At 43.0% G+C, this 21,896-nt stretch overlaps 1 protein-coding gene across 10 annotated transcripts in view; it reads left to right on the forward strand.

Annotated features, from left to right (window-relative positions):
- Positions 1-21,896, forward strand: part of SIPA1L1 (signal induced proliferation associated 1 like 1) — a 385,188-nt gene that overhangs the window by 221,654 nt on the left and 141,638 nt on the right. For all 10 annotated transcript variants that reach the window (XM_023507644.1, XM_012812217.2, XM_023507649.1 and 7 more), the window contains one exon: positions 9,964-11,759. In XM_023507644.1, the coding sequence (XP_023363412.1) occupies positions 10,262-11,759 (1,498 nt within the window). In that variant the 5' untranslated portion in view covers positions 9,964-10,261. The remainder of the gene's footprint in view (positions 1-9,963; positions 11,760-21,896) is intronic.

The raw sequence follows: 21,896 nt of genomic DNA on the forward strand, positions 1-21,896 counted from the left end.
TTCTAAGAGGTTTGCTTGCTTTTATGCCTGGTTGTCATACGCATGGATAGGAGGGGATGTCAGACTGCCGTAATTTTTTGTTTGCTGCAGTCGTTTTGTTTGCTGCAGGCCCTTTCAGAGAGAAAGATACAACTGAAATCCACGTTGAATTGTTCTGATGACGTGTTTTTGGCATGTCTCTCCTTCAACATGGATTTGTATGAGATCACCGTAATTACATTTTAGATTACAATATAAGTTCCATTAATTTATTGGTTAATTTCTATTCTACTTTAGCTGAGAGCACTGACTTATTTCTAATAGGTAACATTTCAAGGGTACTGAGCTTAGGTGCTTTCGGGATAAGAATGGGACAGAACTGAAAAGAACTGAAAAGTACCAACTAGGGAGAAAAAACTGAAGCATATATCTAATAGATCCTGGAATTTCAATAATTAGCAGGAGCGTGCCCTGGTGCAGGCACATGACTCAGGGATCAGAGCTTGGAGCAGTGACCCACCCTTCTGAGCTGCAGGGTCTTCCCATGCAGACCATGGGAGTGATATCGGGGGTAAATGAGATAGTGCACAGTGCCTGGTGCAGAACTGTGGTTACAGGTGGTAGAAGTTTATCCAAAAAGCATGTTCTTGTGAAGGGGAACATGTTGTAACAGGTTAAGAGTCGGGGAATGAGGAAATCTGGTTTGAAATGTGGTCTCTGCCCCTGGCTGTTTAACCTTTGGTAAACTTAACAGTTTCTAGGCCTGTGATAGCACAGGTGGAAAATGGTGGGTTCAGACGATGTGTTCCTTAATTCTTAGTTTTACATTCTGAATGTTGAATTCTCGATTGAGGCCCTGTTGTCTGGTAGAGCTTTGTGAAAAGGGTGCGGTGGTTTGTGTGGGGCAGACCTCTGTCCTTTTGTTAAGGTGAAAGGAAGCATTTGGGGGCAGGTGCCAGCTGGTCTTGTGTTCAGGCCTCAGTCACAGGAGATAGGGAGGCAGTTCCGGAGCTGCTGAAGGTTCCCAGAGTGACAGGACCACTGTAGGGTTTTTAACAAGTTGATGATCAGCTAATAATTTTCATCCCATTCAATGCATTTCTGTTAGACATAGAGAGTCGTGCCTGGGTTGGGCTTCAGAAGCCATACTGAAAGGGAAGCCTTTACTTCTAAGAGTAGTTTTTCTGCATAAGTTTCTCAACCACCTGCCTACTCTCTATTGAGCACTTTGTGTATACTCCATCTCCTTTTCCTTTTGACTCTAGACAGGCCATTACCTCTCTCAGGACCGTTTATTCATAAAATAGAAATAGAATTGACTCTTGAACAATGTGGGCATTAGGGGCACCAACCCCTCGCACAGTTGAAAATCCATGTGTACCTTTTGATTCCCCCAATTTCACTATAGTATTAATAGTCTTCTGGTGACCAGCAAAGTCTCTCTGATTACATAAGCAGTTGGTGAACGCATGCTTTTCCTGTCTTATGTATCTCATGTACTCCGTCCTTACAAAAAAAGAAGCTAGAGAAAAGAAAATGTTACTAAGAAAATCATAAGGAAAACATGTTTACGTTATCATGCAGTATTTCTCACCACTGGGAGTTTGCATCATCAGTCTGAAGTGGTGGGTGACCACAGCTGTGGCCCGCTGACTGTAGTACATACATGTCAAGGCTTTTCTCTGCTTCTCGAGAGCACTTCTAGTGTCACTAGTGGCACTTTGGTTTATGATTTTTACTAAACATGATGAAAACTGCACAGGAACTGTGGGAAACCGCTTTATACTGTGACACAAATATGATTGATAATGATTTGCCTGTTAGAGTTGTGCGTGGAAGGAACTTCATGTTCACCTATTGTCCTTATCAAGGCCACTTTGGACTCTTTCTAAACTATATTTGAACATGCTTTTTCTCAGTGCACCTTCATACATTCTTTTTGGAACTTAGATATTTGAGTGAGAAAGATACAATGTCTCTGATAAAGCCATTTGTGATGTCCCGTCTCACTGAGCTGTCTGTTGCCTGGGCACCTGTCCTCTTCTCCTTAGAGTATAGGGACTTGCGGGTGGACACCCCTCTTTCTCACTGACAGGGACTAGCTTCAGCAGCCGATGTTGGTGACCTGAAAAATCTGTGTCAGCGATGCACACTGTCTGCTGTGACTTTCAGAATTCATTCTATGCAAAGGCAGCTTTCATGGATGTTCTAAATGTAACTCCCTCCTCTCCTCAAAGAAGAAACTCAATCCTACCAGACTTCTCCAAGTTAAAGAGGCAGTTTTAGTTCCTGGAGCTGTTGATGCCTCATAGCACTTTAGGTGTGTTGGTCTATGAGTCCACATAGTGACATTCCTCCAATTCAGCTAAGTCTCTACAGAAAGGGGGTTGTGGAAAGTACAGAAAGTAGATGCATCCCATGAGGGGGGGAACCCGTGTCAGAAACCTGTGTGGTGGGCAACCTCACCTGCTTGTCCAAGGACACTACACTCTCAGGTGGCAACAGAGTGGAGATGATTAGTCTTGTTTATCAGTATTCAACGTACAGGAAGCATCTTCTGGTGAGAAGACACAAGGCCTTGTGTTAAGCAGCAATTCTCAACCCGTGGGTCGCAATCCCTTTCTAACAATGAAAAGACATCACAACAGCAGCAAAATTACAGTTATGAAGTAGCAACGAAAATAATTTTATGGTAGGGGGTCACCACAACATAAGGAACTGTATTAAAGGGGTCGCGGCATTAGGAGGTGTTAGGAAGGTTGAGAACCACGCGTGTCTATATGAAATACAGATGTAATTATTCAAATCCCATAAATACTGCTAATCTCATAATCTTCAGGGCTCCCTACTCCGTGTAGCCTCTTTGATTCCGTTTTAATTAGCAGATTTGCCACAAGCACATCTCACTGTAAGGACCTAGCATCTGTTGAATCTTGACTTGCATGGTGATTTGAATGGTTGGAGCTTTAACATAGTACAGTATTTTATAATTAGTATTCAAGGGTATGTTCATCATACTGCATTCCCAGATGATATTTTGTTTTTTTAGTAACAGAATGATGGGGTTTTCTTTTCTTTTAAGTTTTGTTTCTGATTATGAAGGTGACACATGCTCATTTTAGAAAATAAAATACAGACAAATAAAACCTTAAACCAGAAATTACTCATCCTCCAACTACCTAAAGGCAAACATTATAAATCGAACTACAGATTTACAGATTTCTTTCTTTTTCTTTTTCCTTCTTTCTTTCTCGCTTCTTTTTTATTTCATTTCTTTGTCTCTCTGTCTCTTCCTTCCCCTTCCCTCCCCTCCCCGCAACTCTATTTCTCTCCTCCCCACCCTTTCTCCCTTCCCCTCCCCTCCCCTTTGCAGGAGCTCACCTTCTTGCCTGGGCTAGACAGTAGTAGCTTCATAATAGCTCACTACAATCTCAAACTCATGGGCTCAAGTGATCCTCCCATCTTACACAGCCTCCCAAGTAAGTGGGACTCCACACTTGTGCCATCATGCCTGGCTCTCTTTCTCTCCCTCCCTCTGTTTTTAAGAGATAGGGTCTCACTGTGTTGCTCAGGCTGGTCTTGAGCTCCTTGGCCTCAAGCACCCCTCCCACTTTGGCCTCCCAAAGTGCTAAGATTGAAGGAGTGAGCCACCATGTTTGTCCCAGCTGCAGCTTTAATACTACGTCTACTAACCTGTATCATGATGTCCTACGAAAGCTGATAGGAAATGTGTCCCTCCCTTACTTAATTACAGAACCTTTTGTGTGTGTATGTGTACTTAATTACAGAACCTTTTGTGTGTGTGTGGATTAGTAATACGAAGAATTTGAGCACAGTTTGTAAAAATTGACAAGCATTTTCCCCCAGGACTGAGTACTTGCTGGTTGTCTTCTGGCATCCATTTCTCATGTCCTGCTTTCCCCAGAGTATATATACAGTATTCTGTGATCAGTCATAGTTGTTTGATACCAGTTCATAACTGATAATCAGTCGCTCAGTTCTAATCCCAGTGTACAGTGTTGATCACAGCTTACAGTGAACTAATTGTTAAATATTTTTAAGTGTACAAATTGATATGATAGAAACACCCATTTGCTTCCTGTTTGGCCTCTCTCTCCTTTTTGGTTTGGTCTCTTGGTACCTTGGTGTCAGGCATGGAAACTCTCAATGTCCCTTGCGGGGTGGGGAGCGCTGCTTCTTTTCCTCTGGACACTTAACTGTTTTCCTCTGCTAGTTCTGGTCCACTTTTACTACTCTTCCTGCCCCTTTCCTGTCCTCCTCTAAGCTGCTCAGACCTAGCTCATTGACATTTTATTAATTGCTCCTCACGTGAGTTTAGTCATACTTAAACGTAATAGGTAAATACTCCCCTGTGTTTCTTTTCTCCTTTATTTTGCCGTCTGTCGAATCAGTTTACGACTCATCAGTAATTCTCCTGTGTAACTCACTCTGTACCTTCTTTATTCTATCATTCCTCCCCTGCCATCAGGTTTTCTGCCAAATTTTCGTGGTCTTTCCTTCAGCAATACAAAGCATATCCGCCCTTTACTGCGCCTTGGAAATAGAACCTTCTTCACTGATTGGTTTGGCTGGGAGGGTCCTGGAGGCAAGTGTGATTCTCTCTTTTCATCCAGACTCTGACCAAACAGGCACATTTTAAACGCTTTCTTATCTCTGAAGTTAAATGTAACTTTATCTGGTTATGTGTGGTGTGTTTTGTAGCCATAACTTCCTTATTCACTTTGTTAAGTTCAGTACACGTTTTTTAAACTCTACTTGGTCTCCTTTTTCTGACAGTGAACATTTGGAGAGCAGGAACTAGATTTATCAGCTCTGTTTTTTCCCCGATCTTTCCTGCTGTTTGTTGAAGGGAGAGAGCGGAAACTAACGAAGGGGGAAATTCCAGTCTAAAAAGTTATGTGCTGATTCATGAATCTTAAATTATCCATAACATTGCACTGAGATTTGCATGTGTTTCAGGCTGACTTGAGAGCGAGGCTTCCCTTCTGAGATGTTACTTTTATGGAATGTGAGTGAAATTCAGGAGAGCCAAGAAGGGATGTGAAGAAAATGGTTTGCCTTAGTTGGTTATCTAAGTTAACTAATCTAATATTCAAGCACTGTGATATTTCTGTACTAAAATCAAGTGTCCTATTACATTCTGAAGTAGGAACATTTAAAGGCATTCTAAATATATGTACACAATGTCAAAACCATTTACACGCTTCATAGTATTTATTCCAGGATTATTGGGGCCTTTGAATATTCATCAGCAGGATTTTTTTCTTTTTTCAGCAGTCTTATTCTGTTACCCAGGCTAGAGTGCCATGGCCTCAGTCTAGCTCACAGCAGCTTTGAACTCCTGAGCTCAAGGGATCCTTCTCCCCCGGCCTCCCAGAGTGCTAGGATTATAGGTGTCAGCCACCTCACCCCACCCAGCAGAATTCTGTCACCCTGAAACCTGGAGAACTGGCCTCGTATTTGAGGCTATCCCAGTTAAAGAATCTGACGGCATCTCATTTTGGAATCTGGAAGCATTTAATGAGGAACACTACATCCTTTTGGCGAATCTGCCATATTGCATTACAGTTACTTCAGAACAGGAATTCTAGTGTTCCCTCCGCCCCACCCGCTTCCCACATCATCTTGTGTAACCTTTAAACTGCTCTCTTGGCTTTTGGCACAAAGAAAGTTTCCTATGTTTTCCTTTCATTCAGTTCCTTGAATTATTCATTGTGCTCATTTCCTTACCACTCATTCGTTTCTTTAAAAACTGATCCTTTTTTTCATCTTTCTGCTTGTTAGTTAATTCCTGGTATAAAAATAGGTAAATAAGGAAGATGTCAAACGAGCGCCTGCATGTTTCATCTGGGGTTTAGCAGAGAGGGTCATGACCAGAGCTTTGGAAGTAACACAGGGACCATGTTTAAAGCTGCCGGCACCCAGCCTATCACCAGGATAGTGCTGCTTTCGGTGCAGATTTCCGCCTAGTAATTGCATTATTCTGTCTGCGTTCAGTTGCACAGACAGCTGTGATGTGATCAACCAAATCAACAACCTGCTTTCCGTGGTAATGGTTCACTCATGTGTCACCAGGCCTGTTGTCTCACCCCAATGCACTCAGAGCTCAAGTGTACCTGATAGCAGTACCCTTTATATGTGGGTAATGTGAATGTGAAAAATGGTATGAGGAGTAAACCAAGGGTACCACCCTAGGATCACTAGCTCTTAATGATGCTGAGTAGTGGGCAAAAAGAAGGAAGGAAAAATGAGAAGTCACGATCATCACAGAGCTCAGGAAGGAGGGAGGATCAGAGGGGCTATTCTTGGCAATTAGGACCTCTCTCGGGGTTCTCTCTACCTGGAGCCCTCTTGGGGACTTGATATTTGGACAGCTGACCTGCCACGCATGCTACAGCTGGCCCCACCACGAGATAGTCCCAGCTGTTAAAGAGGTTGGGGTCAGAATGGGAATTGTACAGGGAGACAGAGTGACAGTCATCGTCTTCTCCCTGTGATTCTTGTACCTGCCTGAGTCTTCCCCACTACACCTACACTTCCCCTGAAGGAAGGAACTGTTTCCTCAGATATTCCTAGCACTAGTCGTCTGGTCTTACCCTGGAAGAGACTGCAGAAATGCTGGGGATTGTTTACGAGAGAGGAAGCATGGCATTCTCTCACAAGGGCGGTGCCGGGTTGTGATAGGCCTTGAGTGGTGAAAAGACTTTCAAGAGGCAGAAGTGAACTTGTTGAACTACACTAGTTGCACTCAACTTCGGGCCCTCTAGGTGGGATTGGCATTCCAGCTACATGGATCTACCACAGACTTAAATAGCATCTAGAGCTGTAAAATGAAACATCTTATAAGGAAATCTTTTATTATATAGCCTGCTCTTTCAACAGATGGCAGTGACATGCTGTAAATTAGTATTGCTCTTCTGTCTAATTCTATTGCTTTTTACCGTATTTAATGATGCTTAGGCAAGTGTGCTGTTATTTAAGAGAATTGCTAATAATTGTGAACATATGTTTGCTATTTCGGTCAACCCGAAGGAGTAGGTTTTCAGGTGCTATTGATCTGTCATCATTTGATACAGGTGGATGGACAGCTTTATTTTTGACGGGTAGTTTAATAAGTACAAACCATACACATTCCTACCTCTTCAAGTCAGTGCCCCAAGTTGATGCTGAACCTCAGAGGGGTTAGAGGGTATAAATAAGGATGGGGAAAGAAAGGGAGGGAGGGAGAGGGGAAAAGAGAGAGAGAAAAACATATATAAGAAGGAAGGTTCTTGTGACTAAAAAAAAAAAAAAAAAAATCTGGTATTTAACTTGACTGCCGGTCAAGCCTGTTCAGTTTCTGTAGGTACCATGACTTCCCGCTCCCCTGGGTGCCCATCTGTATTTTGAGATGAAAAGAAAACATTGGGTGGTGGTCATATTCAAACTGTACTAGGTATCTTGCCATTTCTTTTGAATTAGTAAGAGAAATTATTCCTTCCCTCCCTTCCTCTCCCCTTTCCCTTCCCCTCACTTACCCGCTTCCCCTCTGACAAAGTCTGACTCTGTCACCCTGGACAGAATGCTACGGCATCATCATAGCTCACAGCAACCTCAAACTCTTGGGCTTAAGAGATCTTCTTGCCTTGGTTTTTCCATTTTTAGTAGAGACAGGGTCTCGCTCTTGCTCAGGCTGGTCTCCAACTCAAGCAATTCACCCACTACAACCTTCCAGAGTGCTAGGATTACAGGCCTGAGTCACACACCTAGCCGGCATTTTTCTGTTCAAAAATAAGAGTTTTTTTTAACTCATTAAAAATACAGGACATATATATAATGGTTTGAAAGACAAATACTGACACCGGAGATTGGGCACTTCTCAGTCAGTTTTATTTATTGTGTCTTTGTGCCAGCTTTTATTTTCCTCCTACAACGAATATAACTTCACATATCTTGGGGAATACGGTTCTGTAATAAACCATTACCTAAGGCAGATGAAATGTGGCAAGAATGAGGTTTTACCATGACGGGGTTGCTGTGTTGACCTTCTAGAGAATGAATAGTCTGGGAACGAAAGATGATTTATTTGGGTTTATTTCTGTGAGGTTGTGAGAGATGTTGAAAGCATCTGATTTTATAGAAGAATCCACTTAGAATTATTCGTTATGCCAGTATATTCTTTCTTTGAAAGATACGTCATTGAAATGCTTTGGCTCCCCCCGCCCCCAGATGGATAGATGTTTGCATTTTGGTTCTGGTGCTCGGCCTTCCTTCTGTTTCACGAGGATCCCTTGTTGAAGCTTAGCTGCGGCCGGCCCTGTGCTTCTCTTGCTGCTGCTGGAAGCAACAGTTAGCACATGATGCCCCTGGAAGGCTTGCACTTGAAAGAAGAGCGTGTAAAGTTCCAGAAGGTGAAGGAAATCGTAGCAGTCTGGTGGTAGAAGGATCTAGAGAGCTCAAAAGCCAGGTTTAATTAGGTAGTGGTGTAAAACCATTCTCCCTTTTACAAAGGCTCCTGAAGAGCAGTGCTAGTGAGAACAATCGGCATTTATTTGACTGGCTGCACAAACCCCAGCCAGCGCCAGCCCAGCGGAGCTCCCCGGCGCTGCGTTCGTTCTGCAGGCGGCAGGCATTTTGGTTTTTTTTTTTTTTTTTTTGAAACACCCCTAAATGTTCCAGCCTTTAAATAGCAGCCAGTCTTCTAAAATGATGCTGTGTGCTGCAAGAGAAATGAAAGCAGCTGCCTTGGAGGCAGGAAGCCGACTAGGGAGATGCTTAATTATCCTGGAAGTGAGTGCTTGTTACTATTGAGCGAAGTGCACAGCCAGCGCGGGTCGTCCTCGGTGTCAGAGCGTGATTTGTAGACAATGCCGCCCTGTCAGCGCAGTGCTGGTTCAGCAGCATCTTCCCAAACATGCATTTGGCAAGAATGTAAAGGCCACCTCTTGTGTAATTTGTGGGCTCTTGGAAAAGGAGCCTCTGCCTGTCTTTTCAGGATGTACGCCACCATGCAGGATTGTGTCCTCAGAATCTGTGCCTCCTGCCTCCAGCCTGACGTGCTCATGAGGAAGTTCGTTTTCGTGCCCGTCACCTGGAAGGACACTAACAGTTCTCTGTAGTCTGCCGGAGGACATGGAAAGGGCCACCCCGAGCAGCATTTCGTGTCTGCCGTCTTCATAAATTAGCGTCGCCGGGGTGGAGCAGGTTGCACTGCATAAGGAAATGCAGGCATTTTGTTCCGTAGGCAAATACTTGTAGCTTTAAAAAGAGTAGATGCAACTAGGGAGAGCTGGGCAGAGGTGGTGGTGAATGTCGGATTCGTTCGGAAAAACTCCTCATCTGGGTAAGTAATAAAGTAGAGGAGAATAACAGGGGAGTGCTGATGGCTAGACTGGCTCCGGGAAAACCCGTTTCGTTTTCTCTCTGCTGTGTTTGCTCTTGCCAACTACACGAGCCTTTGTAAAGAAACCAGAAACAAGAATTGATTTTGAAATAGAGAAGGGGTTAAAAAGTGAATGTTGTAGCATGTTCAGTAAAATCATTTCTCATTTTGTACTTTGGTCAGAAAACTGCGTGGCTCTAATTATCTGATTCAGCCTGTGACATCCCAAACTTCTGTGCATTGCGATGACTCCTGACGTCCTACCTCATTAGAGGTCATGGGAGCTCCTCCTGGAGCAGCAGGAGCCTTGAGATCCTATAAAGATGTATCCCCTCTCTCCCCAGGAGTTAACTGAAACAGTTCAATTACGATAAAGTCTTAATGGTCTTCTTTTTTTTAACATAAATGATAGATTTCATGAGATGGCTCTATTTTCTTCCTTTCCTTTTTGGTAACCTGCTTTACAAAAAAATACAGATTGTAGAACTGGGAATCACACTCTATTACTGAGTTTTATTTTCATGTGTCTGGTTTTGGCCATTGAATATTGTTTTTAGATGTATTTGTCAAATGCTAATTCAAATTGTCCTTCTTTCTTCTAGAGAAAGCATGGGATTATGGCAATCACAGAGTCTCAGTAATACAAGTTCCATTCAGCTTTTTGTGAAAGAAGGCCGTCTGTTAAAGTCTGCAAAGGGGCTGTGGTGGATTATAATGCTTTGAAGTTCTAGATTTCCAGTGGCTTGAAATAAAGCATCATTTTTACCTTTTAAATGAAAAAGCTTAAGATCTCATGCAACTGTTTTATTTTCTGGAAGCCATTCTCCAAGATGGAAGTGCACATTTAAAACAGATATGATGGTCCTTTCTACAGGGATTTAGATCGGCTTGCTTCACATCATGACCAGCTTGAAACGGTCACAAACAGAAAGGCCTGTTGCCACTGACAGGGCCTCGGTTGTTGGCACAGACGGCACCCCCAAAGTCCACACCGATGACTTCTACATGCGACGCTTCCGGTCCCAGAACGGCAGCTTAGGGTCCTCAGTCATGGCTCCGGTAGGACCCCCGCGAAGCGAAGGTTCTCACCACATCACCTCAACCCCTGGTGTCCCCAAAATGGGGGTGAGGGCAAGGATTGCAGATTGGCCCCCACGAAAGGAAAACATAAAAGAATCTAGCCGTTCAAGCCAGGAAATAGAAACCTCAAGTTGCCTTGAGAGCCTGTCCTCCAAAAGTAGTCCTGTGAGTCAGGGAAGTTCTGTTAGCCTCAATTCCAATGACTCAGCCATGCTGAAGAGCATACAGAACACGCTGAAAAGCAAGACGAGACCGTCGGAGAACATGGACTCGAGATTCCTCATGCCTGAAGCCTACCCCAGCTCCCCCAGGAAAGCTCTTCGCAGAATACGGCAACGGAGCAACAGCGATATCACCATAAGTGAACTTGACGTGGATAGCTTTGATGAATGTATCTCCCCCACATACAAGACTGGGCCGTCCCTGCACAGGGAGTACGGTAGCACATCCTCGATTGACAAACAGGGGACATCCGGAGAAAGCTTCTTTGATTTGTTAAAGGGCTACAAAGATGACAAATCTGAGCGAGGTCTGACCCCCACCAAGCTCAGTGACTTCCTCATCGCCGGTGGGGGCAAGGGTTCAGGTTTCTCTCTGGATGTTATAGATGGTCCTATCTCACAGAGAGAGAACCTCAGGCTCTTTAAGGAAAGGGAAAAACCACTCAAGCGGCGTTCCAAGTCTGAAACTGGCGACTCCTCCATTTTTCGGAAATTGCGCAATGCCAAAGGTGAAGAACTTGGCAAGTCATCAGATCTTGAAGATAACCGATCGGAAGACTCTGTCAGGCCCTGGACGTGTCCAAAGTGCTTTGCCCACTACGATGTCCAGAGTATATTGTTTGATTTGAACGAGGCAATTCTGAACAGGCACAACGTTATTAAGAGGAGAAACACCACCACTGGGGCCTCGGCAGCTGCCGTGGCATCCTTGGTCTCTGGACCTCTGTCTCATTCAGCCAGTTTTAGCTCCCCAATGGGCAGCACGGAGGACCTCAATTCCAAAGGAAGCCTCAGCATGGACCAGGGAGATGACAAAAGCAATGAACTGGTAATGAGCTGTCCGTATTTTCGGAATGAGATCGGGGGAGAAGGGGAAAGGAAAATCAGCCTTTCGAAATCCAATTCAGGCTCCTTTAGTGGATGTGAAAGTGCCTCCTTTGAGTCGACCCTTAGCTCCCATTGCACAAACGCAGGAGTGGCAGTACTTGAAGTGCCCAAGGAGAACTTGGTGTTGCATCTGGACAGAGTGAAGAGATACATCGTGGAACACGTGGACCTCGGCGCCTACTATTACAGGAAGTTTTTCTACCAGAAGGGTGAGTAGAGATCCTTTATTTATTTTTTAATTCCTTTTTATTCGGATATGTCTCTGTGAAGTAATTATGCATACATTACTTCTCCATGCTCAGCTGTTGTTTTACTGGTACTAGAGAGTGATCTTTAAAATGTGAAGACCACTGTGATTGTGCCTTTATCTTTTTTTTAAATTTCAAAATATTAAGGGGGTTCATGAACATGATTGTTTATGTAAGGCTGTCTCGGGACTGTACTACCATCCACCCAACTGGTATTCATTGTACCCATTAGGTACCCTCCCACTTTCAGTTTTCTCTTGCTGTACTTTCTGGAAAGGTAAAGTTATATAGCACTGTGACATACGATTAGCATAAATTCCTTATCTTTCTTGATGGTAAAATAGTTAAGTAAATTGCTGCAATTTACTTCTTTTTGTGTTTTTGTTGTTGTTGTTAATTTCCCCTTTGAGGTATACAGATATCTCGGTATACTAAATAGTACTTTTTAAAATAATAAACTCCTTTGATTTTTTTGTGGATGAAATTACAGTCTTTGTGTATAGGACTTGCTGTGTCACCTTTAAGGGATGCAGTTGAACATACTTTAAATCTAGTACTTTTTTAAGGATTATAAAAACAGTTTTAATGCTAACTTTGATTTTTTTAACACTTTTTGTGACCATTTCTTTGCCATGTCATTGTTCTCATCAGGAGATGGGAATTATATTCCTGTCTATTTCACAGGAACTTTTCTGAAAATAAATTATTATTTGACGGAAGTCACAGAACCAGTGAGTCTCAGTGCCAAGAATCAAATCTAGGTCTTTGACTTGAATAGAGAAGGCAGTGAAGACAGAATTACCCTCAGCATACCTGTTGGCCACGTCCTCTGTAACCTTTTCTGATACACCTGCACACATGTAGTTGAGATCACACTTTGAGCACGGTTTTCTTATTCATGCTGTTACAGAAGACACTTTGGTTTATTCAAAAGTAAGTAGTGTCAGTGAACTCCTAGGAACTTTCTAATAACATTTTCAAGTATTATTAATTAAAGGATAAGTTTAAGTCATCCAGGTACCCACGCTGGGAAACAGGGTTATCACCAATGAAGGATGCACCTGTGGTCCATTAGCTACGTGTGTGTGGTCTTTGCAGCCAGGTAAAGGGGCCTGTGGTGAGAGGCTCCCGCAGTGTTTTGATTTCCACTGTTTTAGGAGTTTGAATGTCGTTTATGTTTATTCTTCTGAAAGATACTTGGTTCCATATCTAGTGCTCCTTATAGCTTCATAACATTGTTCACTTCAGAATAAAATTTATCTGCAGGTTATTACATAATGGACCCCATTTAAGAAGGCTTCGTGACTGAAAGAATTTTATTATTAAATATTCATGTCTCATTCCTGGATACCTATGGCTTAAGTTGCCGGAATCAGTATGATAATGAAAATGCCAATTTTCATTTATCTCAGAATAATTTTTAGAGTTTAGAACTGACATCTCTGTTACACGGTCCTACAGGAGGATTTCTTTTCCTCGCCGCCAGCTGGGAATTTGGGGTGAGATAATTCCCTGTTGGGTGAGGTGGGGGGCACTCCTGTGTACTGCAGCACGTTCAGCGGCACCCCGGCTGCCAGCAGGCTCCCCGTTCTCCCAGTTATGACTGCCTAAAATGTCTGCAGGGATTGTTGGATATCCCTTAGGAGGTGAAATTGCCTTGAGGAAATTTTCTACAGGTGTTTCTGAGTTGTCTGTAAGTCGAGGTCATCTTGTTTCCATCTTAGCGAACACTGACATAAATTGAATGTATGACTTCTAATCTATTTATGTAATAATGGGCCCTTTTTTCCTATTAGGCAACATAACAATATTCATAGTGAACGTTTTTGGGGTTCTTATTCTGTTCCAGGCACTGTGCTAAGCATTTGTTATGACACATTTTCTCCTTTCAACCTCCTGATGTCCATCCCGGCAGGTGCTTTTGTTAATCCCATTTTCCAGATGAGAAAATAGGACTTAAATGCTTGTATGACATGCTGTCCGGGAGCTGGTAAATGTTGGAGCCAGACTGTCTGAGCAGTCATGTTCTTAATCACTGCTCTCTGATCTCTGGTCTGTTAGACCAAAGGGAAGGGGATTGCTATTTAAAGTATTTTATCTTTAAAAGGTATGGAATAAAAATTTGAACACCTAGATTCCAGAGTAATCCTGCTTATTCATAATACCTCATAAGTTTAAAAGCCACTAATCCAGTAGTTACTAATTTGAAACATGGAAAATACCATCTTATCCCAACATAATTGGAATTGGTTAATTGAAAATATCAGTAACAGCAGGAAATTGTTAATGAAATGTGCAAATCTGAAATATTTTGTCATAAAAATACATAAAATTGTATTTGCCAAATACTTGTGAGGCCAGGGGCTTTTCTTTGATAGTGATTCAACTTTTTTGAATTCTACATTGCATTAATAGTATAAACCACAAGAACAAAAACACACTAGCAAAGCAATCGTGGGTCCAGGAGCTTGGGTCTCAGAATTTTTTTCTTTTTGGGTAGCTGTCTTACCCTCATCTAATCCAACAGTTTTCTTTTTAATGACTTGCCTTTACTCTTTCCAAATCCTTCCATTTATTTTTTATAGAAATAGCATTTATCTTTTGTTCTTATATTCTGTCAGTTCACGTAATAATTAAATTTCATAATTAAAACAAGCCAATGGGCTTAAACAGATTTGGGAAGACGCAGAGAACTGCTTGTGAGCATGAAGTCCGGCTGTGGGGGGCAGAGAATGTGAATGGCACTAGGGGTTGACTGCTAGCTTAGTGCCATGGGGCAGTCTTCAGCATGGTTTTCAGAGGGAATGGTGAGCAGTGCTTAACCCAGGAAGCTGTGCAATGGAGGCCAGGTACAGAGAACACCTGTTATAAAGCTTTCCTGGGCCACACAACTTAGAATTTTTAAGTCTAGCAGATCATTTGATACAATATGATGGCTCTGGAAAACGTTATTTAAAGGAGACATTAAGACCCTTAAGGTATAAACTATACATGAAATAATTTGTTATCTATACTTTTTATTATAGTATACATATAAAACATAGTTAAATAAAATCTGTCTTAAATTTTAATAGATAGCATTGATTCACTGAGATTAGTACACTAACTCGTTTTTTCTGAAAGCACAGTCTCTTGACACTGAAGGTGCAGAGGTAATTGATCCTGCAGTACTAAGGCTGCTGCCCTTGCTGTCACCTCAACCTCTGTATCCTCGGATCATTTCGGTTCTGTCGTCTAATGCACTCCTGACTTGACTGGGGCTAAGTCTCTGGGGGAAAGAAACATCTCTTACTGATGTTCACTCTACAGTTGGCATTACTTGCAAAAATTTAATCATATTTGGCTAAGGAAGCTGCAATCATTTTTAATATTACATTTTTTTACCAAAAAAAATCATTTTGCAAATTTAGACCTTAGAGGATATTTGACGCCAACACACAAGCCAAATTTATTGCTGGACAGATGCTGGACCAATAGAGGAATCCCATTTGCACTTACTAAAATAAGCAGCTTGCCTTCAAAGCTCTCCCTCCTGCCTACGTCCCTGTGCCATTTTCCTGGAGGGAGGAGTGTGTGGTTGTATTGAGACTCCCCCAGGATTAAATAACTGTACTAACACAGTGAGTGTTAATTGTGTTACTACTTTGTGCTTTGTGTAGACTTTCTCACTTGATGCTCACAGGGCCCCAACATGAACCTGTCATTGTAGGAGGAAGTCCCAGTGATGCTACCACATTCTCCTTAGGGAAGCAAGCTGTAGGGTCGCATTGTAATTAACCTACTCATCTTTCTTTAAGAGTGCACATATTTTGGTTTAGTTTTTGTTTAGAGAGTCAGCATGATCAAGTACTGAGGGAATCCGTAAGTAGAAAATCCCAAGCTGTGGGAGCAATGACACCATTACCTGTAGCTGGTGGGGCTTATACAGGAGGGGATTCTGTCGTAGCCATTATTCACCTTACTTTCTTTGGCCCCATAGGACTTTGCGTTTTTGCACCTGGTGTCCAGTTGTCTGTGGGGCATGTTCTCCTTGAGTCCCACACAGAGGAACACACTGATTGATGGCAGACAGGGGCCCACAGCTTGCCTGGACAGTGGCATTTGTTGCTGTGTTGACAGGCATGCTGCGGGGGGGGGGGTAGGGTTGTCACTCTCAAAGTCAAGCTGTTAAAGATTCGAGATGGGGGCTCGGCGCCTATAGCTCAACTGGCTAAGGCGCCAGCCACGTACACCTAAGGTGGTGGGTTCGAATCCCCAGCCCGGACCCGCCAAACAACAATGACGGCAGCAACCAAAAAATAGCCGGGCGTTGTGGCGGGCGCCTGTGGTCCCAGCTACTTGGGAGGCGGAGGCAGGAGACTCACTTGAGCCCAGGAGTTGGAGGTTGCTGTGAGCTGTAATGCCACAGCACTCTACCCAGGGGGACAGCTTGAGGCTCTGTCTCAAAAAAAAAAAAAAAAAGAATTATGTTCAAGTTCCCATGTATTAAATGACCATCATTAAATAGCTATTATAAATTTTTGTAGATTATTTTACATATTTTGTAGATTATTTGACATATAAAACATCAGGGTACACCATTAACTAAGTGTATTTCTAAAGATCTGTGCTTATTTTGTTGATTCAGGTTTTTTCTTAAAAAAAAAAAATCCTACATATGTAGCAACATTAGGCTTGAGAAACATTCCAGGGAATACCTTACAAGTCATAGTTAAGAGTAATTATTCTTTATTTAGTTTTTTGATGTGGACAGCTTATTATTTTACATAAGTGAAGAACTTTAGAGTCGATTGGTCGGTTGTTCGGAACCATGTTATTATGTTCTATGCTGTTGAACTTAATAGTTAATTTCTGCCAAAATGGTGCTAGATTTTTTTTTTTTTTTTGGAGACAGAATCTCAATATGTTGCCATTGGTAGAATGCCATGGCATCACAGCTCATAGCAACCTCAAACTCTTGGGCTTAAGTGATTCTCTTGCCTCAGCCTCCCAAGTAGCTGGGACTACAAGTGCCCCCCCACAATGCCCCGCTATTTTTTTGTTACAGTTGTCACTATTGTTTAGCAGGCCCAGGCTGGGTTTGAAAGTGCCAGCCCCAGTATATGTGGCCACACCCTAACCACTGAGCTATGGGCACCAAGCCAAGATTTTACATTTGTATAATAATTTATTGCCCTTGCTCTTCATTTTTTATTGAGATCATATAAACTATATACTCACTTGATGATGCTTCTCTAGTTATGTATTACTTCACAAGGGGATTTGGGGCACTAAATATCTTCTTGAGCAGTTAAGTTAGGTATGTGCTTTCTGCTGTCTTTGTATCTGCTTAGGACTTCCAGTATTAAGAAGGCCAGGAGGCATTAAAGTTTTGCATGCTTGCTCCCCCTGGGCTGATCTCTCCAAGCCCCACCCTGGGTAGGCTGCACCCTGTTCTATAAGGTCAGGCTTTTACAGTGCTATAGCCATCTCAGCTCAAAGGCAGAGAAGGTTGATTAAAAGGGCATGTACTTCTGCTCTCATATACATGTTATTTTAAAATCACGATACAACTGGGTGCAGTGGCTCATGCATTAATCCCAGCACTTGGGGACACTGAGGTAGCAGGATTGCTTGAGGTCTAGAGTTTGAGACCAGGCTGTCTGATACAGCAAGACCTCATCTCTAAAATAAGTATGTAAATTAGCCAGGCAGTGGTGGCACACCCCTGTAGTCTTAGCTATTTGGGAGGCTGAGGCAGGAGGATTGCTTGAGCCTGGCAGTTCAAGATTATAATGAGCTACAAGGGGGCCACTGCACTCCAGCCTGGATGACAGAGAGAGATACTGTCTCAAAATAAATAAAATAAAAGACTATCATAAGGCCACACTAGCTCAATTGACTTTATCCAAGATCGTCTTTGTAGGATCCAGTCATATAAAAACTGTTCATTTTGCAGCAAAACTCGTAATGAAGATAATTGCCATTACTTCATCCATCAACCTCTTTAGAAAGTTCCATGTGAGAAGTTTATTTTAGAATTTAATGGCAGAAATCGTTTTCTGGTAGCTACCAAATGCCTGCCTTTCTGATGATAGGAATGTTTTCTCGTGTTTTGTTTCCCTGTATCTCCTGTTTTACCTCAATTCCGAGACCCAAATTTGATGCTCAGCTTTTCAACCTGCACTGTTAACGCATCTGCTTCATCTTTTATGTTCCTATTCTGTTCCATTAGCATGATCTGTGTATGTCCTTTTAAATTAATGACCTCAATTCTTGGAAAAGATGATTAGTGTACATTTATAAGCAAACAAAATGCCCCAGTTCCTCGGCTTTCTCGGATCTAGCTGCAGTCCTCACCAGCTGGCGTGTGCCTCCACTTCCACCTTGGCATCTCAGACACACATGCAACTTGGAGTTCACCATTTTTCTCCCTTCTTCCTCATTGCCCTCCGTCTGTGAATGTCACCATTATCATCAGTCTCTTCCATTTGGAACACCGACATCTTCCTCCTCATTGTTCTCAACCTCTGGTTTTGAGGGCCCCTTTGAGTTGCAGCTCACTTCTGCTCTTCATATTACATTCTTAGTTCCAAATCTCACTGTCGATCCTCATTGCTGCTTGCCCAAGTTCTAGAAGCAGGTTTTCTAGTCTCTGTAGTCTGCTCTCCTCAGAATCCAGCCTCTTGCCTTGCCGGATACAGTGCCTTCTTTAATCCTGTAACAAAAATGTGTCAGTTGAGTCATCTGAGATGCAGATGCTGTGACAGCATAGGCCTAGAAGAGGCTGGTTAGGAGCTTGGGAGTAATTCATGCTCGAGAAAGAGAATTTAGCAGAGGAAGCCTCCTGTTCATGATGCAGCTCTGATAACATGAAAAGGAAGGGGATAGGAAGCAAGATTGGGCAGAGAGCATCTCAGACCGTAGTGCAGATCTGACCGTCTCAGCCAGGGCAAAGGAGCAAAAGTGGGTGCCAGCAAGTCCCTCATGGATAGTAATGGCCATGCCCTACTGTGATGACAAGGGGCTGCCCTGGGACAGTGTGACCTGGCTCAGGACTGCAGTGGATCTGAAGGTGCTGCAGCCAGAGGCTTTTAGCTGATTGACTTTCCTGTGTCTGGACTGGTTTCAAGTCCTTCCCGGAAGGGTGATCAGAATGTCACCTCCCTGCTGCTCCCACACATGCATAAGTACTGCAGCAGGGGCTGGGACTCTGAAGTGGTCACAGAACACGCTGCACCTGCGGAGCTCACCTGCTAGTTGGGGGAAACAGACAGTGAACAAATAAGACACAGGAATGTCAGGGCTTATTATAAAAATAAATAATACAGAGGTACAGGACGATTTCACTATTTTATCTTTCTATGTCTTTTCTCACACACGTGAAAATTTATTACCCACTTTGCTATTGACAAGAGTGCCTGTCATGTTTAAAGTAGGCTAAACTGCAAATTCATGTACTCATTTATTCAGTCATTCAGATAATACTTAGCATCTGCTTTGTACCAGATACAGCGTCTGGAGGACAAAGCAGGTAACCTCTGCCTTCATGGTGCTTGCGGCCTGCAGTTGGTGCTGTGAAGATGAACGAGAAGCTGTCGAACATTAATTTCTTTTCTGATTAAAGTAATTGTTAAAAACTCTACAATCTGTTTGCCCCCTCTGCGTGGAACTCTGTGATAGATGGTGAAACTCCTGAGTTTATCTTCCATTTTTTCCTTTTGTAATTGCAGTACTTTTTTTTTTTTTTTTCAAACTTACCAACTTTATCTTCTGGATGAAGAATTGGTATATACCTCTGCATGTTTGATTTTTCAGTCTTTTAAGTGAATTTTATTTTTAGCAATTACATTTTTAATTCCTAAGAACTGATGAGTTTGTTTTCTGTAGGTTTTTTGTTTGTTTTTGTTCTAGTAGGGACAGGGTCTCACTCTGTAGTCCAAGCTGAATATAGTGGCACCATCAGAGCAGCTCACTGCAACCTCCAGCTCTTGGGCTCACATGCTCATTCCACTTCAGACTCCAGGTAGCTGGGGCTCCGGGCGTGTGCCACCGTGCCCAGCTGATTTTAAATTTTTTGTAGAGGTAGGGTCTCACTCTCTTGCCTAGGCTGATCTTGAACTCCTGGGCTCAAGCAGTCCTCCTGCATCAGCTTCCCAAAGTGCCGGGCCTGTAGGCAGGAGCCACTGCGCCCAGTCTTCATGTAGTTATTTTTCTTAGTAGTTTTCTCTTTATTGTATAAACCCCCATTTTTTTTATTGGCATTAATTTAAAAAACTTTTTTTCCCTAAGTTCTTTTTCTTGAATGATCCGTACCTTGGTAGTTGTATGATTTACTTCTCTTTTTCTTTTTTCCCCCTTGGGCTGTTGTCTGGTGATCTTTGTTACGTTTATGAATAAAGGTGGAGATAGTGTGTCTTGTATTCCTAGCAGCAGGTACAGAAAGTCAGGGGAGGTTACCTTGGTCGTATCTGGCCTTGTGTTGTACTCCAGACAATAATATGTTGCAGTTCCTTCTCTTTTGAGGAAATGAGACCACAAACAGGTCTGTGGGTGGTCATGGTGGTTTTGAGGAAATTAACCAGACCACCAATTGATCCCCCATAGGCACAAAGTGCCAGTACTGAGACTGATTCTTACGTTGTAAAGGTCAGCAGACCACGAGCTGATGGTTGCTGAAATCAGTGGGTGACCGTTTGAGGAGAGGCAGGAGCAGAAGCAGCCTCTGCATAACCTCCGAGTACGTCCCTTAGGCATCTGTGAAGTACAGAACTGGCAACTTCACAGTGGAGACCTGGCCCACACAGCCTTAGCTGTTCCATGTAGATGAAGGCTGATGTCACCAGGCCCTGGCATGATGCATTGAGGGCACATTCTTTCTGTGACTCTCTTGCCCCAAATGCATATTCTCTATCCAGTCATCTGAAACCGCCAGGCAAACCCAAATCTAGAGGGAAATACTCCTCGAAGGTACATAGTCTCAAGGTCATGAAAGACAAGTAGACCGATTAGAGAGGAGTAACAGCTAAAGACAGCTTAAGATCTTGGATGGGATTTTGGAGCAAAAAAATACAGAATGGAAAAACTGGTGAAGTTTAAGTAGCTCCTTTAATGGTATTGTACCAATGTTAATAATTTCCTGGCTTTGGTCATGATGACTTATTGTGTTTAGTTATATAAGATGTTTAACACTGGGGTGAGCAATATATGAAAATTACTTCTGCTACCTTTGCAACTTTAAGTCAAAAAGTAGCACAAATAAAAAAAAAAAGCTTTCAGGTACATTGGATCAATAATTGCAGATATCACACAAACTATTGTAGGAGTGAAGAGGTTTTTTTTTTTTTTTTTTTTTTGGAGTTTTTGGCTGAGGCTGGGTTTGAAACCGCCACCTCTGGCACCTGGGGTCAGCTCCTTCTAAGCCTTTGAGCCACAGGCGCCTCCCTCTCACCCCAAGTTTTGAGTCTCCTAGTGAGTAGGTTAACGGCAGAAGGGGCACACACATCTGTTCACACGCAAGCGTAGGAGCCGTAAACATAGGAGACTTGAGGGGGGAGGAATGGAGCTTAAATAGCACCCACCTCTTCACAGAGGAGAGGGACCCCGGGATGTGGAAAGTGGGAAAGGGAAATGATTTTCCTGGGAAATAAAGGAAGGAGCACAGATGATGGCCTGGGCAAAGTTCCTCTGAGCTTTGGGGGAGGTGGCAGGAAGGAGGGGGAGAACCTCTCTGTGAACCCCGGTGGTTTTAACCTGCAGATAAAGCCTCCCCAGTAATCTCTAGGAGCTGCCCTCAGAGATTAAAGGCTTTCTGGGTGTGGCGACTGTTAATATTTTCTCTTTTCAGGTGGTTAATCTTTTCTGGTTAACTGATGAGATTCCTAGGGAGGAGGCGGCTTAAGACAATTGCGGTTTCTTTTGGAAAGAAGTTTAGTCAGTCACCCAAGGAAATTTCAGAGTCCATCCTCCTGCTTAAGGGGGAAGAACCTGAGAAGGGTGGAAAGTCCTTGGTTCTGAAGCAGCTTCGAAGGCTTTCTAACTTCCATTAACTCTGGCAAGTGCTCAGTGTGCCAAACCACCATAATTTGGGGAGCCAGTCCCTGTGCCCCAACACTATCC

Source organism: Otolemur garnettii, unplaced genomic scaffold (assembly GCF_000181295.1).
Source record: "Otolemur garnettii isolate 467f Iridium unplaced genomic scaffold, OtoGar3 scaffold00196, whole genome shotgun sequence".
NCBI classification, from domain to species: Eukaryota; Metazoa; Chordata; class Mammalia; order Primates; family Galagidae; genus Otolemur; species Otolemur garnettii.